This window comes from Colletotrichum siamense, assembly GCF_013390195.1.
Source record: "Colletotrichum siamense strain Cg363 chromosome Unknown KSG_Cg363_contig01, whole genome shotgun sequence".
NCBI lineage: Eukaryota > Fungi > Ascomycota > Sordariomycetes > Glomerellales > Glomerellaceae > Colletotrichum > Colletotrichum siamense.
Genome location: NW_023501014.1, coordinates 3,812,648 through 3,829,923, shown reverse-complemented (window position 1 = coordinate 3,829,923; position 17,276 = coordinate 3,812,648). Strand labels below are relative to the sequence as shown.

The 17,276-nt window shown below is 54.0% G+C and overlaps 4 protein-coding genes across 4 annotated transcripts; 1 reads left to right on the top strand and 3 right to left on the bottom strand.

The window, feature by feature from the left end:
- Positions 1 to 1,340: 1,340 nt before the first annotated feature.
- VPS10 (Vacuolar protein sorting/targeting protein 10) lies at positions 1,341 to 5,939 on the bottom strand (the record flags this gene model as incomplete). The annotated part of the gene is made up of 2 exons (XM_036632833.1): positions 1,341 to 1,980; positions 2,038 to 5,939. 2 exons carry the CDS (start codon positions 5,937 to 5,939, stop codon positions 1,341 to 1,343), a joined length of 4,542 nt encoding a protein of 1,513 aa, XP_036501854.1.
- A 2,205-nt stretch (positions 5,940 to 8,144) lies between these two features.
- pym1 (Partner of Y14 and mago) lies at positions 8,145 to 8,762 on the bottom strand (the record flags this gene model as incomplete). The annotated part of the gene is made up of 1 exon (XM_036632832.1): positions 8,145 to 8,762. The coding sequence occupies one exon, from the start codon at positions 8,760 to 8,762 to the stop codon at positions 8,145 to 8,147; it is 618 nt and encodes a 205-aa protein (XP_036501855.1).
- Positions 8,763 to 10,994: 2,232 nt separating this feature from the next.
- On the top strand, positions 10,995 to 14,795 carry CGCS363_v000982 (Calcium-transporting ATPase 2; the record flags this gene model as incomplete). The annotated part of the gene is made up of 3 exons (XM_036632831.1): positions 10,995 to 13,739; positions 13,907 to 14,292; positions 14,339 to 14,795. 3 exons carry the CDS (start codon positions 10,995 to 10,997, stop codon positions 14,793 to 14,795), a joined length of 3,588 nt encoding a protein of 1,195 aa, XP_036501856.1.
- Positions 14,796 to 16,652: 1,857 nt separating this feature from the next.
- Positions 16,653 to 17,214, bottom strand: yabJ (2-iminobutanoate/2-iminopropanoate deaminase; the record flags this gene model as incomplete). Its single annotated transcript, XM_036632830.1, has 4 exons — positions 16,653 to 16,769; positions 16,829 to 17,032; positions 17,092 to 17,105; positions 17,172 to 17,214. The coding sequence occupies 4 exons, from the start codon at positions 17,212 to 17,214 to the stop codon at positions 16,653 to 16,655; spliced, it is 378 nt and encodes a 125-aa protein (XP_036501857.1).
- Between the last annotated feature and the right edge of the window lie 62 nt (positions 17,215 to 17,276).

Below are 17,276 nucleotides of genomic sequence, written 5' to 3'. Positions count from 1 at the left end.
CCCTCTCCGCCTTATCCTCCCCGGCTCTTCAACTGCACTCAAAAGAAACCAAGAACCAAAGTCTGGGTCACCTCGTATTTTTCTCCCCGCCGCATCTCTCTGCGCTGCTGCATTCTGCATCCGCGGAGACTGCATGTCGATCCCTCCCCGAAACCACCCAAGTCCAATCTTGTTGTTCCCTCGTCTCCCCCAAAGCGAAAGAAAGCAGAAGACCGCCCAAATTCGTGATATGGGCAACCAACCCGAACCGTTCGGGCAAATTGCGACAAGACCAAATGGAACCCCCTATCGCATCTGACCAGCGATGGCGGTAAGCTATCCGTAATCACCAGTCCAGTGCTAACAGCCTGCCTAACATGTAATTCCCTGGAACCCCAATCACAAAATACAACACCGTCCTCGGAAACATCTCTTTCCATATGGGCCATATCCCCTAGCACCACCGACGATCACCACAGAAAAGACCACACCGGTCCACACCACAGGCGAACAAGAAAATGCTTGACCTCTCCTCTGCACATCACCTTCCCAATAGCCCCTTCTCGAACCTCTGAGATCAGCATTGGATATCCGCCGTAGAGAGTGTGCAAGGCCGTCTTTCCCGTCCCTGCCCACGTGTGCCCACTTCAGCCCAATGGAGGGAAGATCCAAGCAGCAGATAACATTGCGGAATACGAATCTTCGTTACCCTTTCTTCGCAGCAACCAGCCTGGTGTTCGATTCATTCAGACGACGGCTCCCCCTCCTCCCCCGTCCCCGTGATGGCAAACAGCCCAGTTGCATTCGTAGGCGGTCAGCAGCAACCTAAGATCCCAAACTTGCCGGCCCCCCGAGAAAAGGGCGCCTCCCCCGGCCCGGGCTGACCGGCATGTCCCCGACACTTTGCTGCCCGGGGTCGAAGGTCGTCGGTGATTTGGCACATCTCGCCTAAGCAGCCAGACCGCCAGCCCTCCGAGGCTGAGTTTGACTCGCGCACATCATGTCGGCATTTCCGCGAGAGCTCTTTCGCTGTGAGGCTGTGTGACCTTTCACCCCGCAAACAGAAAGAGAGGGTCCCTTGGTTCTTCTTCACCGCACGAGGAGATGTCTTGTTTGAAACGAACGCTCAATGGTTTAATCGCAATGCCTGATAACGTACAAATGTGTTTCCCTCCCTTTCTAAGCAAATCTACCCCCCTGGGGTTCTCTCCGACCTTTCGCCGCCTTTCCTAGCCTCACGCCGATCCAAGAGAAACAGTAATTTGTGTCACAGTATCGAAAGTCCTGTCCTATGTCTCTCAGGCGTTTTCCCCCAACCGGGAACCCGAGCCAACCCTTCAATCGTCGTTCATGAAAGCTCTCTATACCTCATCGTCACTCTCGTCGCCCAAAAGCTCGCCCTCGTCGTCGTCTACGACAGCATAGTCGCCTCTGCCGCGAGCAAAGCTATCCCTCGTCGTGAAACGCCTGTTGCCCCTTCCGGACAACCAGCTGCCTCCTCTACTGCCGCTACTCACCCTCTCGTAAGCAGAGGTGGCGCTTCTCCACACGGCGGAAGCGACGAGTGGCAGCGCCGAAACGACGGCGACCACGGCCGAGAGCGCGATGACGGGGTACTTAACCCACGGCGCCTCGCTGTCCATGCTCGGTGATTCTCCCAGGCGGATCTGGCCAAACTTGCTGTTCCAGTTGTTGTAAACCCACCAACCGATAGCGGCTGCCACTCCGACAGGAATGATGACAGCGAAGAAGATGGCCACTCCAGAAGTGCCGCGGCGCCTCTCAAACTCGTCTTCCTTGCCGGCGCAGGCGTGGACCTGAGATTGCTTGTCGAGCTCCTGGCCACCGACGCAGGTCGTGAGAGGAATGCGGCGGTATCCCGTGGGCTCGTAGTACTCGACGGCGTCGGGGTTCTCCTTGCACCATTGCTCAGCCGACATGGGCTGCTTGCCAGGTACAAGACTGCACTGCTTGTGATTGTCCAGCTCGAAGTTGTAGTCACTATTACGAACGTCAGTCAAAGTATCAAAGAGGTTCGTCGTTTCTCTGATAACTCACCATTCAAAGTCAGGTCGTGTGCAAGTGCAGTTTGAAATCTGGGGGAGGCGTTCGACGCGGCCGTCGTTGAAGCAGTTTCGGTCTTCTCTCTTGCGCAGATACTCCGTGACGTGACCAAACAGGCAGTTGTCTGCCTGCATCGGGTGCTTGGGAGACCACGTGTAGTAGTCGGATTCACCATTCTTCTCATACTTGCACGGCTTGTCGGTCAGACTAGTGAAGTCAATGTCGACGGTGAACATCTCATCCTTATCGGACTTGCACCAGAGAAGGAAATTGCGCGACGATCCGGAACGAACAGTCGTGATATCCATGATCTTGACTTCATTGTCGTCGAACTTTTGTTCCTCCCAATCCTTACCTCCATTCGTGGAATACTTGAAAACATTCGACTTGTTGGGGGTGGCGGTAGTATAGCGCTGGACAAGGACTATGATGGAGCCTTGGTCGCCGTATTGCCATGTCCAGACTCCCTTGGCCACGCTCTTCCAGGTGATACCGGCGTCCGTTGACATGAAGGTATCAGCATCCTTGATGCTACCCAGGCTGGAGCCGACGTTGCCATTGCCGAACATGACACCAACAGCAGTCGCAGCGGAGAATGTCTTCTTCTTATCGGTTCGTTCCGTGTAGTGATGAAGATGAAGGGCGCACTTCTCGTCACCCTCGTTGCTGCTGCAGTCGTAGTTCTTATCCGCCGCATCCTTGCGAGGGGGTGGCAGGAAAGCCCACTGAGCACCATCGTTGTGGCTGATTTGCGTGTGGACCTTCTTCGGCTCGCTCTCCTTGTCGGAATTGATGACTGTGTTGATGAGCGCGACACCCTCAAGACCAGCAATCTTCTCGAAATCGACGTAGTAACTGTCGTCGCAATTGACCTTGGCGGCGCTCTGTACGTACGACGTGCCGTTGGAGTTACTCTTGATGATGCTTCCGTACCGGCGGCCTTCAGCGGACGAAGTAGCCACGAAGAGGTTCACAGCATGCGTGGAGCTGTCAAGAACAGTGTAGGCGTTCTTGTGTCCAACCTTGAAGTTGACAGGGAAGTGCGCTTCGGCGTATGTCACTCCATCCAAACTGGCATATGGCTTCAGGTCGTCCTTCTGCTTATCCTCGACAGCAACGACAATGAACTCAGCCATTGTGGCAAAGTCGCTGACGTCCGATTGGTGATACTGCTTGTCCTCTTCGAAAAAGTCGTTGCTGGAAACAACCACCTTTGGTGTGCCCTTGTCGTTGTTCTCCTCCTTGTTGGCCAGGCAGACAATCTGGCGCGCATCGCGGAACTTGTAGGCCGAGTTTCCAGTGAACTCGCACTTGCGGACATAGCGAAGAGCTGTGTGCCAGTTGTCACCACGATCCTTCGTGATTGATGCCTCATGCCAGCATTCATCCTTTTCACACTTCTTACCAACCCAGATCAGCCAATCCTTCTTGTCAGGGTGGAAGGACAAGGGGCTGCCCATCTCAGTATCGGCTTCAGTAGGCGCGTCAAAATGGTGAAAGTGTTCAGCATGGTCGATGGTGTACATGACCTTCTTTGAATCGGTCGTGAAGAAAACGGTGTCCTTAAAGTGGTTGTGCGGGTAGATTCCGTAGATCTTCTCGTCCTTGAGAATAGTATCCCAGTCCTTGCCGTGGTTCTTTGTCCGCCAGATGGGTGCCGACGGATCGATCTTCATCTGGCCGCTGCTCGTATATTCGATGGGTCGAACAATGATTGTTTCGTCAGTCTCCTTGTTCGTCTCGCCCCGTTCCAAGTAGAACTTCTCAAAGTCGGTCTTCTTCGTGTCGAAGGTGTGCTTGATGGCCTTGACTTTGCCGTCGACGGGTACGCTAGGACGCGTGTCCGTATCACCGCACTTTCGCTCGACGGGGTCATCCTTCTGAGCGCCACTCTTACGCTTGCAAGTGTTTCCAGGAATCAAGCGCCAGCCAGAAGTGCCTTTAAACGTGTCCTCCGCCTTGGCGTTCTTGCATGCGCCATCAGGCTTGATGATAGGCCCGGCAATCTCGCACTTGCCCTCCTTCCTTACAAAGTTGTAGTCGCACTCGAAATCGGCATCCGTGCATTCGCAGTCCTCGGTAACCGGAACAGGGTCCTTGAACTCCTGCTTGATGAAGCAGTCGGCGGTCTTCTTGCGGCGTCGGTAGGTCTGCTTGTGGCCCATCAAGCAGGTCGGCTTGCCGTTGTCATCGGGACGAGCGTGCCAATCCTCCATATCATCATCTTTGCAAGTTCTCTCGTGCAGGCCCTCAAAGTCAAGTGCGATGAGGTGAAAGTTAGGGTTGTCACCGCCGCCGGTTCTTCCAACAAGCAGGAACTTGAGACTGGTCGAGTCCTGGGTCGTGGTGAGGAGCTCAGGCTTGATCTTGAGGTCATTCGGGAGCGCGACCTTCTTCCAGCTCTCGCCGTGGTCGAGGGAGTAGCGAACTTCCGAGACATCCTCCTTGTAGGAATCCTTGACAGCCACCAGGATCGAGCCCTGGTCACCGAACTCGTACTTGTGGGGGCCATCCAAAGCCTTCTTCCACGTTACTCCGGCATCGTCGGAAACGAAGACATCGCCCTCTTCAAACTTGCCCAAGGACTTGCCCGTGTTTCCAATGCCGAGAACAAGGCCAGGAGCGGGGCTGGAAAAGACTCTGCCAACGTTGTCGAGGTCCGTGACTGAGTGCAAGTGAATGTTGTCGCTGCCGGCCTTGAGCTCGTGGAAGTTACGGCCGTCGTCAAACGTGATCTTGGTGATGACCTCTTTTGCCGCCTTGTGATTCTTCTCTACTTCTTCAGCGTTCTTGACGACATTGACGATGAAGACACCCTGAACGCCGGTAATCTTCTCAAAGTCAACATGACCCCTCCTATTACGGTTGGTGTGCTCAATGTTCTCAATGAAGAAGGTGCCATTGGAGTTACTGGTGAACATGACGCCCATGGGGTTTGAAGTTCCGGTGTTGACCACGTCGACCTGGATGCTGTAGTTTGTGCTCTCCAAAACCGTGTACGCATCCTGGTTGATCTTATGGCCATGCGCGGCGGGGAACATGGCGCGGTGCCACTTGATCGTGTCGTCGGTGACGAACAAGGCCATCTCGTCGGTGTTGGGAGAAGAAGTCGCAACCATCAGGTACTTCTTGACAACAGCCAGGTTGACGACGCCCGAGACGCCCTTGTTCGTGTCCATGTTGGGTTCGAACTCCTGGATCTGGTTGCCCTTCTCTTCAAAGTAGTTATCCGAGGCGAAAAGCCTGTAATCGTACTTTGAAGTCGAGGATTTGTCGAGAGCGATACACAGAATGCGCTGCTCATCGAGGTCTTTCTGGCCGGTGGTGAACATGGCGGATGACTTGGCCCACCAGCACCCCACGATGTTGTTGCGCAGGGGCTTCGCTTTGCTCTTGAAGTTGTCCGTCGTGTACATGGCGACTTCCTGGCAAAAAATGCCGGCGCATTGCATACCACCGAAAATGATGCGATCGGGATCGCCGGCATGGAAATGGAGGATGTCGGCGCCCTGGAAGAAACTCTTCTCGATGACGCTGTCGAACTCGTCCCAGGTCTTGCCCTTATCGGTGGTCCTGTAGTGCTTGTTGGTCTCGGTAAGGACGTAGGCGCGGCTCTTGTCGAATTCGTGCATCACGAACAGGGCGGCTTTGTCGTCGGGGATTCCCTTGACCTTGTTCCATGTGACACCCGCATCGTCGGTTCGGTAAATGTTGCGTTCAGAGATGTCGTGGTAGAGGATAACGTCGGAGTCTTCGAAGTAGCTTAGGCCGGCGGGCGGGTGCTTGGTTGTGGTGACGCTGATTGTCGGATCATCCTTCGCATGGACGGCTGCTGTCCAGGTAAGGACAGACAGCAGGATGCGCCAGGAGGCTGCAGCCTTGCCCCCTAACCTCATGTTTGGAGCTGTGTCGGAGTCGTGGTGTTCATCAAAAGAACAAAGTGGCTGGATGGGATGCGAAGTCGCAAGTGTGAAGGAGGCAGGAATTTCTCCCGGTGTTGATGGGGTTTGCGCAGGGAAGAAGTGGTTCGGGCCAGCCCAGCAGCAATTGATTTATGTGGTGTCAAGACCGATGATGGTTGGAAGGTCGTCGAAGTCAAAGAAAGGTCCGGAGGAAACGTCAGCGTAGGAGGTATGTTTCGCACGCGAGTCGGGTGGCTAAGCTTCAGCTCCACCCTAGCTTTGACGCCACACCAACGCATCAGGAAGCATGCACCAGGGAGGCCCCGGTGCTACCGACGGATCACGGTGCAGCGCCTGTCGGCCCCGCCCCCATGCACGGCGACTTTTAATAGAACACCGACTGCCAACGGCCTGCGGGTTTCTTTTTTCTCTGAGTATTATGCGTCGCGGAACCAACCTTCGTTGGTGATATCTTTCTTTTCGAATCATGAAGATGTGTTTTAATCTCCGCAACATCCAGCCGCAGCTGGCGCGCTGTGAAATCCCAACAGATTCAACCCCCAACGGCCCCCTCGATTGTGAAGCTGAAGAGAGGGCGCACCACATAACTGAGACGCGTCACCAGGGGCAGGCATCCACTTGCGTTCTTCGGCGTTTGACTGGCCGGAAAACATCGCTTTTGAAAATATACGAGACCTAGTAGCAACTGAGATGGGAGAGAAAACCGAACGGCTTCCAGTCCGGGACGTGACCACGGATCAAGGTCGGTGCGAACCGCTGTGCGCTCCTCACACTGTCTCGGAGAGACTGGACGTGACCGTTCTCGCAATGCAACCATCCGGTGGCCACTGATGCTGCCGACTATCCGTCCTCGATCCATTGTTCTCTGGCTCCCATTTCCACGTCCAATGAATATCACTTCCGCTCCGCGCCGTTACCTGTCACTTTGCACGTCATGGCAGAAACGGCAATATGCGCGGCCCGCCATTCATCGCCGAAACGAGACAAAGACGGTGCTCTTGACACTTGGTAGTAACCCTCAAGATGGGTGATTACCCAACACCACTCGTCCTTTATATGCAGTGCCCTTAAATCCTGGCAGTTGTGGTAGAACATCTAGCTATACTTTTCATTCAGTTTTTTCTTTTCTGGTTGATGCGTGTCCGAATTCAGCATTTCAGTAACAGAGAGATTCAGTTTACCCCGATCTCAAGAGCAGCGGGGAATCTCATGCAGGTCTGGCCCAAGCATCTAATTGCCGATTGAAAAGAAACGTGGTGAATCAGCCTCCAGGCCACGGCGTCAAAGCTGCTCATTGAATGGACCCTGGTGCGCTCGGGAACTCCACACTTCGCGGGTTTTTTTATTCGAAGTGGCCCACCGATCCAACCGGGGATCTGTTCCCCATCTCCCGCCAGGCCATCCGACCGGGATCCGGATGAGACGAAGTCATCCGGATCGGCGTCGTGGTCCCGCAATCTTCAACCCCGACGACAACGAAAGATAATTCGCACCCGCAACGTTGCAACATTGCGTGTTTCCTGTTGCATCGAAGATGTGCACGCAGAAGGTTGAGACGCCGCCAAGCTCCTAGCAGCCTCTTAATCCAATGTGTGTTGTTTGATGCAGCCCGACGCACAGGAACCTTCGAAGAAGGCAACGGTCACTTGAGAAAATTTTTAATAATTATCATCGATCAAAGTCTCGTCATTATTAAGCTTGCGGTCTCGGTGCCCGCATATCTGGCTTGTCTTTGGATACGCATTCGCCGTGCGTTCAGAAAACTTTTGAAGTGAACAACGCCAGGCTGACTTTCGCAGCTCTGAATGACTGCGCTATCTCGACGACAACCATATCATCAGTGGCCGTCTCTAGATGGTGTCGCGATGATCCACCGAAAGAAACGCATCGGCAGTTGGTATGCCTGCCAATGGCGGTGTTCTGTATCCTTGCGACCCCAGGGGCGTTGCGCTGCGTTCCGCGTCCAATGCCTTAGAATGGCTGTCAATTGCTTCTTGCAAAGTCCCGTTTCCTTTCCAAGATCATTTTGCTTGGGAGTTTCGCGACGACATCAGACGCACGGTGGAAGGGCGCGGATATGGCGAAAGAATCCAGCAAAATGAATTATGCATGGATCTTCGACTTTGTGTGACTTCCTAGCTTTTGGCAAATATCGAGGGTTTATGGCTCAAACACCGGTCATGCGTCCTTTGCGTTGTCGTCGGCCGCCGAATCTCCCGCATTTGTCTTCGCCTTCGGCTCGCCATCAGCGTCGAATCCGAGAGCGTCCAGCTCGCGAATAAGCTCGTTGATCTTGATGACCTTGGCAATTTGCTCGGGCAGAAGCGTCTCTCCTCCTTCCTTCTTATTCTTGAGGTCTTTCGCCTGCTTGAGCTTTTTCTTTATGTTGCGGGCCTTCTTCTCTCGCTCCACCTCAGGATCAGCCTCCTCGGCCTTGGGTGCCTCATCGACAGTCTTGGCCTTCTGGTCGTCGGCTTCGTCTTCGGTGCCGGCCTTGGCCTTCCTTCTTGCCTCTCGACGCTTGGCGTTCTTATTGCTAGCAGCTGAAGATGACGCCTCAGGCTTGTCGTCTTTCAGGCCGGCCGCACCAGGGATGCCGGTCCTCGTTCCGCGGTCACGGAAAGCTGCGGCAGTGCGGTTCTTGTAGACCTCAACATCCTCAGGTGGGCGGTAACCGGGGCGGATCTTGATTGCTTTGCGGGTGCTACCGTCGGCTCGCACGGATTCGGGAATCTGGCGTTCGCCTGCATCGTCGGTCACGATGCCCGCGTTGGAGGGTTTGGGTTCAGAAGGCATGTCGTCGGGCACGTTCGTCCGGATTCGCGTAAAATCGAAGTGATCGGCGATAACCCAACAACCCAACAGCTTCGCCGGGCGCACTCGGTAAGGTACGCTTGGGCGCCGAATAAGTGAATCGGTATATCGCGAACAAGAGCTGTAGCCAATGTGCGGCTGTAGCTGTGTCAAGTCCGCCAGATGCTGGTAGCTGCGGGCAGCTCGGCTCGGTTGGGCAGGTGTCGAATGCGGTTGGATGCGGCAGATGATCACAGCCTACCGCGGGGCACACACGGTCGCACCTTGTTTCTTTCCAGAACTACCGCTGCAGCTGCAGCTTTCGGGGCAGTTTGGCAGTTGCAGACAAGACAAGCCAGCAATCGGATGCAATGCAGCTGATGGCAGGAAACAAGAGGGCGACAAGCTACGTAGCCGTGGAAAGGTCCCGTTTCGATTTGGCAAAAAGAAGGTGGGAGACGACGTCGAAACAGCCCCTCCTCGTGCACCGCGCACAGACCATTCTGGGGTCTGAACCTTCTTGCTCACCGCTGGACCATGATTGGCCCGGGCCACGACCATCCAATCTGGCGGATCCAGGAACACTGGACGAAACCACGGGCACGTACCGCCACAGCTATGAGCTTCCATTGACAACAGCTGGGGGCAGCGGGGAGCACTCGGGCACTGGACTCTCTCTCGCGCTCGCTCGCAACCCTCTCATCTGCGCTGGAGGAAAGCGAAGCCAGGTCGGTATGACGCCACGTGTGTCGCCCACTCTAGCCAGTCATAGCTGCATCAAGCCGGCGTATCCTACTCTCTCCTTCGCAAACAAAGTCAAGTACCACACTGTCAGGCACTCTCCCGTGTCATCCCAAATTTCGAGGTTGCCACAGAATCCTTGCCCCTGTGCAGCCAGGCTTTTTCCATTTCCCCTGGTCTGTCGCCCTCGGTCTCATACGATGGGCCTTGGCACGGAGTAGTCTTCGACAGGGTGAAGTGGCATGTGGGCGACAACGCAGAACTCCGTTCCGCCTGGGGTTTGGCGAGGCAAATTCCTGGTTGCCTGTTTCAATCTGATTGACCGTACCATCGTTAGGTTCGTTGACCCGAAGCTCTATTTAAACATCAGGAGCCGCTACCAGGCCGGGAAGGCTCGTCCATGGCTTCCTTAGTTGGCCCTGCGCAACAAGTGGCTTTCACAAGAGGGCCTCTCTCACCGACACACTCCGCAGGGCGAATGAAAGGCGTTTCGTCGGTCAGCATGACGGGACACCTGCCGGGCCTGCATCTGCATGGATGCCGCACGAGTGCACCTCTCATGTCTGTCAAAATAAGAGTGCGCCGGCTGCCTCCAGCCCCAAAGCCTCATGCTGGACACAGTCTATCTGGGGTGGCATTGCGAGGTTCCAGACGATTTATGGTCTCAGTGAAGAGATGAAAGGAAGACTGGTTGATTAAGGGATTCATCGTCATCAATGACACGCAACGCTCCTCGTAACCGCCCTTGGCAGAGAGACAAGCTTCGTCCCGTCAGGTTCAAGCTTTGCCTGGCACAGTCCGCGTTTGCCAAGCCTTAGGCGACATGCTGGTCTCGCTCTCATCAAACCACCACCTCTCGCGCAACACCCAGGCAAATTTGCCTGTTTAGACGAATTGCCATAGCCCTGCGCGCTCACTCTTGGCACTGACCTGGAGGCCTGTTTCTGTCGCCTGTTTTGTGCAATAACAACGCATCCCCTCCGTCATTGCTTGTTTGACGAATGATGTCGGTAGATTGCCTCTTCCCCGAGGGCCGCGGTACACCATACCTAGATTATGCAAGGCAGGAGCCAAGGACCTGTCGGAGATTTTGGGGCCATTAAGATTCAAATTGAGTTTGTTATGGTTGAAGGAGTTCTAGTGGGCAACATCAGGCACAAGCTACCTTAGGTATACAAGGGAGTTGCTGCCTCTTCCTCACTTCCTACTTGCCTCCCTTACATGTGTTTGCTTAGTTTCCGCACTCTGCCTCCTACCCCAACAGTGAGCAGTTCTTGCAGTTCCTCGAGGCATTGCCTCGTCTACCACTTCTTTAATAAGCCTCCTTCCGAAGAAGGAAACTATACGTATTATTGACCTAATTCCTCTGCCAAGCTGGTACACCTCCAACGTTTCATCTTTTCTCCCATCGACAGCAGCATGAGAAGTATTTACTGAAGCCTCTTACATCTCCGTTAATCGATACATCAACATAACGAATAGAGGCTATTGAATATGGCGACGCCGCCAGAGAAAGCGACGACAGAGGCCCAGCACGCCGACAAGGGCATCGACGTCGCCGACAAGGTCGAGCATGGCAGCGAACACCATTCGGAAGATGTCATATCTGAGAAGACCAAGGATCACCATGAGTCACATGGCTTCCACTTGGACACGGCGGACGCGTTGACGCCGGATCGTGGCACCGAGGACATGTTCAAGCCTAAGAATGAAAAGTTCGCCTTTTCTCCTGGCCAGCTCTCCAAGCTTTTGAATCCAAAGAGTCTCAACGCATTCTATGCACTGGGTGGTCTAGCGGGCTTGGAGAAAGGTCTTCGAACGAATCGGAAGACGGGCCTGAGTGTCGACGAAGATCGCCTGGATGGCACAGTCTCCTTCGAAGAGGCTGCCACCAAAGGAGCCCCCAAGTATGGTGCAGCTGGCAACAATGTGCCCGAAAAGGACCCCACCTCAAAAGGAGACGACTTTATCCCCCCTCCGCCAAACGAGTATACCGGTGGTTTCTCGGACCGGAAAGTCGCTTTCAGAGACAACCAGCTGCCAGACAAGAAGCAAACATCGTTCCTGCAGTTTGTTTGGATCGCTTACAACGACAAAATTCTGATTTTGCTGACCGCTGCTGCTATCATATCCCTCTCTCTTGGCTTCTACGAATCATACGGCCCGACCCACAAGGAGGGTGAGCCACGCGTTGACTGGGTCGAGGGCATGGCCATCGTCGTTGCCATCGTCGCCGTCGTCTTGGTCGGGTCAATCAATGATTGGAACATGCAGCGCCAGTTCAATACTCTGAACAAGAAGAATGACGACAGAACCGTCAAGGCCATCCGGTCTGGGAAATCAGCGGAGATACCTGTTCATGATATCGTCGTCGGCGACGTCGTGCACCTCAGCACTGGCGATGTCGTGCCAGTCGACGGCATATTCATCGACGGTCACAGTCTTAAATGCGATGAATCGTCTGCTACAGGAGAATCTGACCTTCTCAGAAAAGTCGCAGCTGATGAAGTCTTTGAAGCGCTGGACAAGATGGCGCACGGAGGTGCTGCTCGGCCTGATGTCGAAAAGTTGGACCCCTTTATCATTTCCGGCAGCAAAGTTCAAGAAGGTACTGGAGCCTTTTTGGTCACGGCTGTGGGTGTCAACTCATCGTACGGCCGCATCACGATGTCTCTGCGAACCGAACAGGAAGAAACACCTCTTCAGAGGAAGCTCAACATTCTCGCCGACTTCATTGCAAAAGCCGGTGGCGCTGCCGGTCTTCTGTTGTTCGTGGCGTTGTTCATCAGGTTTCTCGTCAAACTGCCGAATAACCAAGGAACGGCCGCTGAGAAAGGTCAGGAGTTCATGAAGATCTTCATCGTCTCCATCACTGTTGTCGTGGTAGCAGTGCCGGAGGGCTTGCCGTTAGCCGTTACCCTGGCCCTTTCCTTCGCGACCAACCGCATGATGAAAGACAACAACTTAGTTCGAGTTTTAAAAGCCTGCGAGACCATGGGAAACGCGACGACGATCTGTTCCGACAAGACTGGGACACTGACCCAGAACAAGATGACGGTAGTTGCGACGACTCTGGGCAAGAGCGTCAGCTTTGGCGGCACAGATACTCCGCTCGAAGAATCCAAGGAGGGCAAGGCTAAGAGCAGCAGCTCTAACGGAGCACCTGTGTCCTCAGTTCGGAACGTTCCTGTTGCTGATTTCACCAAGGACCTCAGCACGGAGACCAAGGGCCTACTAATTCAAGGCAACGCCGTCAACTCCACAGCCTTTGAAGGTGACGAGGATGGAGAGAAAACCTTTATTGGATCCAAGACCGAAGTCGCCCTGCTCTCCTTTTGTCGAGATCACCTGGGAGCAGGTCCAGTCCAGGAGGAGCGCGCAAACGCGAACATCGTCCAGGTCGTGCCCTTCGACTCTGCGGTCAAGTACATGGCTACAGTAGTCAAGCTTGCGGATGGGAAGTACAGAGCGTATGTCAAGGGTGCGTCCGAGATTCTCTTGGACAAGTGCACCAAGGTGCTCGAAGACCCCAGCAGTTCTGACCTCAAAACTACGGAGATCACGTCAGAGGACCGCGAGATGTTTTCGCAAACCATCACATCGTACGCCGGACAAACGCTTCGAACTATTGGTTCTTCGTTCAAGGATTTCGAATCATGGCCTCCGAAAGATGCCGTCTCTTCTGAGGATCCCCGAGCAGCAGACTTCAACAAGATCCATGCAGACATGACTCTGATCGCTATCTATGGTATCAAGGACCCTCTGCGTACTACTGTAATTGACGCAATCAAAGACTGCGACCACGCAGGTGTGGTGGTTCGCATGGTGACTGGCGACAACATCTTGACCGCAAAGGCCATTGCCAAGGAGTGTGGGATCTACCATGCTGAGAAGGGTGGCATTGCCATGGAGGGACCGGACTTCCGCAGGAAGTCAGAGGAAGAATTGAAGGACATCGTCCCGAAGCTCCAGGTTCTTGCTCGCTCCAGCCCTGATGACAAGCGAATCCTGGTACACACTCTCAAAGAACTCGGGGAAACGGTTGCTGTTACTGGAGACGGTACCAACGATGCTCCAGCACTCAAAATGGCAGACATTGGTTTCTCTATGGGTATTGCCGGAACGGAGGTTGCGAAAGAGGCCTCGGAGATCATTCTCATGGACGACAACTTTGCGTCAATCGTGAAAGGTTTGATGTGGGGCAGAGCCATCAACGATTCCGTGAAGAAGTTCCTGCAGGTACGTTGCTATTTTGTCTCTCATATCTGTACTGTCGTCGCCGTCGTCTCTACCGCCTATTGTCTCTTCCGCTTGTCGTTTCTGCAGTCAACATCGTTGTCCCCGACGTTGCTCATGTCTACTATCTGTCGTCAAATTGTCGTCGCTGTTTCTAACCCAAGATACAGTTTCAACTCACTGTCAACATCACCGCTGTCGTCCTGACCTTCGTTACTGCGGTTGCCAGCGAAGACCAAGCTTCTGTATTGAATGCCATTCAATTGCTCTGGGTCAACCTCATTATGGACACTTTTGCCGCTCTTGCGCTTGCCACGGACCCCCCAACGCGTAGCGTGCTCGATCGCAAGCCAGAACGCAAATCTGCTCCCCTCATCACATTGAGAATGATCAAGATGATACTCGGCCAAGCTGTGGTCCAGCTGGTCGTGACGCTGGTCTTGTATTACGCGGGATCTGGTCTAGTCGATGTCTTGGAAGGGCAAGACAGAGCAGTGAAATTGAACACGCTCGTATTCAATACCTTTGTGTGGCTGCAGATTTTCAACGAACTCAAGTAGGTCACAGCACTTGGCGATTGTGTACATGCTAACGAGAAACAGCAACCGCCGCTTGGACAACAAGCTGAATATCTTTGAAAACATTACCAAGAACCCGTTCTTCATCGCCATCAACCTGATCATGATCGGCGGGCAGCTGCTGATCATTTTCGTCGGAAGCGATGCTTTCAAGGTCGAACGATTGACTGGTAAGGAATGGGGCATTTCTATCGGTCTCGGTGCGATTTCGTTGCCCATGGGTGTCTTGATCCGTCTGCTCCCTGACAACTGGGTTGGCGCATGTATGCCCTGGTTCATCCGTAAGAAGTGGGCGCCAGAAACCATTTCAGAGAAGCGACTGGAAGAGCATCGCGACTTTGTCGAGGGCAAGGAAATGCCTCTGAGAACGCTTACCGGTCTTCGCGGTAGGAGAGCGGAAACACATATCCCATTCCGAAAGAAGATGCACAACGCCAAGGAGCACGCCAAGGAGAAAGTCACTCACCTTGCACATAAATAATCTGCAGCTGCGTTAGTTAGTTAGGTTTCATTGGCACAAGAGGTCTGTTAATAACGTTAATTCAATTAATTCTTGCAAACTGGACCAAGATGTTTCTGGCGATTAGGCCACAGGCTGTTGAAGATTGCATCCATGGCCGTGAAGAGCGCTGTCCCATCCAATCACGTCAAATGTGTACCCAGCCATGAGGTTTAGTTGCGATGTAGCAGGCCAAATGACTCTGAGGCCCGGTGGTCCCGTATTTGTCGTTTTTGACAGTCTTCGACGACCCGTGAGTGAAGCAATACGAAGGCCCGACCAGAGGCAACAAGCAGTGATGGCTTGTGATAATGTGGCTGACGAGGCTTGTGCTGATGAGGCTTTTCTCGACTTAGTCAGCTGGAAAGTCCGTTAGTCCAAAATAGTGGATACCCGAGTAGCCAATCAGAAGAAAGGCAATTCGGCAAAGCTGGTCCTCCCGGGACATCGCGAATTTCGTCAGGAACCTCACCTCCGAAAACCACCTGATCACCCTCCAACGACTCTCGCCTCGCCGACCGCATCGAAGCACCCTCGTCCTCCCCACACGAAGTGCGATTTGACAGACGACATTCAAGATGGTAAGACTTCCGCGCCCGTTGTTGCGCCCTCGCGACCGCAATTGGCTAATCGCTCATCCTTTCTCCGTAGGCCGCCGCACGACCTTTCTACACGCAAGTCTCCCTCCGACCCCTCCGACCCCGTTCCGACCGAACAAGGCTGCCCGGCTGAACGCCGCGATGACTGTGGAACTTGAGTTTTGCTGACTGTGGTGAATTAGCGCCCTGTTCAAGAATAACTTCTCCATGCTTGGCTTCGTCTTCGCGACGGGCTTCGCTTTCGAGATGTAAGGAACCCCGGACCCCCCCTGCCGATTTGAGACGATGCTTGGCCGAGGAAGGCGATGACTGTGGAGGAGGATGTCGGGTGGAAAGAGCAGGCGGGAGAGGCATCAGGGCGGCGAAGAGCGAGCGAGCGTTATGCTGACTGGTCTACTTTGCGTAGGGGCTTCAACGGCGCGATGAACAAGTACTGGGACTACCTTAACCGCGGCGTAAGAGAAAACCCCTTCCCGTCCTCATATACTCTTCTGTCCCGAGCGGGAATGCTAACGCATGTGGGACAATAGCGCCAATGGAAGGACATCCGCGCCAGATACGTCGAGGCTGCCGACGAGGACGACGAGTAAACGATGCCTGAACGGGATTCTTCTTTAACGATTGGGTTCGCGCTGCTTGGGGCTTTGCCTTTGAGGGCTCTGGTAGAGTGGAGGATTTGTACCGATAGACGGAGGGGTGTGTAGAACAAGAACTACCTTTCTGCTTATTATTCACTCTAATGAGGTTCTTTTTTGTGTTGATGCAGTGGTTGAGATGAGGGATGCGGTGTTGCATCGTGAAGTCGCACTCAAGGGAGATGCTGAAACGCATTCGTGTTGACGAATTGAAGAACGGCACTGGAGTGGTGCTCCTCATGTGGTGAGGTTAATCGGGGTTAGGAGTACTCAGATTAAGTGAGGTAGAGATCTGTGATATTCATGTGGTTTGAAGCATTCTCGAGATGTCAAGTTGTACGGGAGATTCATGTCAGAGAATCGATTGTTCAAGTGGAACTGGAACTTTTTCCAACGTCGTCACCATGTCGCTCTTGATCACAGCTTGCCCCGTCCCATTCACAGCCTCAACTCAGAAGAAGGTGACATGACAGCGGCAGGCACAAAAAAGGTGGAATGGTCATCACGAATGCATGATCGAAAACCACAAGAAAGACGGCGCAGCAGGGTTAACAGTTTTACTTTTAGTCTGTAGAGTTACTACAACCTCCGACCTCGGAAGGCGCTTAAGGAAGGGCAATAGCCTCAATCTCAACCTCGACGTTCTTGGGCAGAGTCTTGACGGCGACGCAGCTGCGAGCGGGCTTGTGGGTGAACCACTTCTCGTACTCGCCGTTCATCTCCTGTATACGCCAGTTAGAAAGTGCAGGTTTGGGGAAGGGAGGGGGCCGCGGAAACTTACGGCAAAGTCACCCATGTCGGCGAGGAAGATGTTGACCTTGACGACCTTGGCAATGGAAGAGCCGGCCTCCTTGAGGACGGCCTCGAGGTTGGAGATGCATTGCTTGGTCTTCTGGGTGATGTTGCCCTCGATCAGGACGCCCTCGGGGTTGAGGGGGATCTGGCCGGAGCAGTAGATGGCGGTGGGGGTCTTGACGGCCTGGGACTGCGGTGGTGGTTAGCTTTTCACTGGGGGTCCAATTGCTCGTGTGAGTGAGCTCATACGTAAGGGCCGACGGCTATTTCAAATGATTGTTGTCAGTCAATTGAGTCACATAAGACGAGGGCATTCAGAAAAGACTCACGGGCCGGGGCGTTCTTGGTGAAGACGATGGACTGGTCAGACATCTTGACGGTGTGGATGCTAAAGGGCTGAGCGTGGAACTTTGTGAAGACGCGGGTTGAGGGAC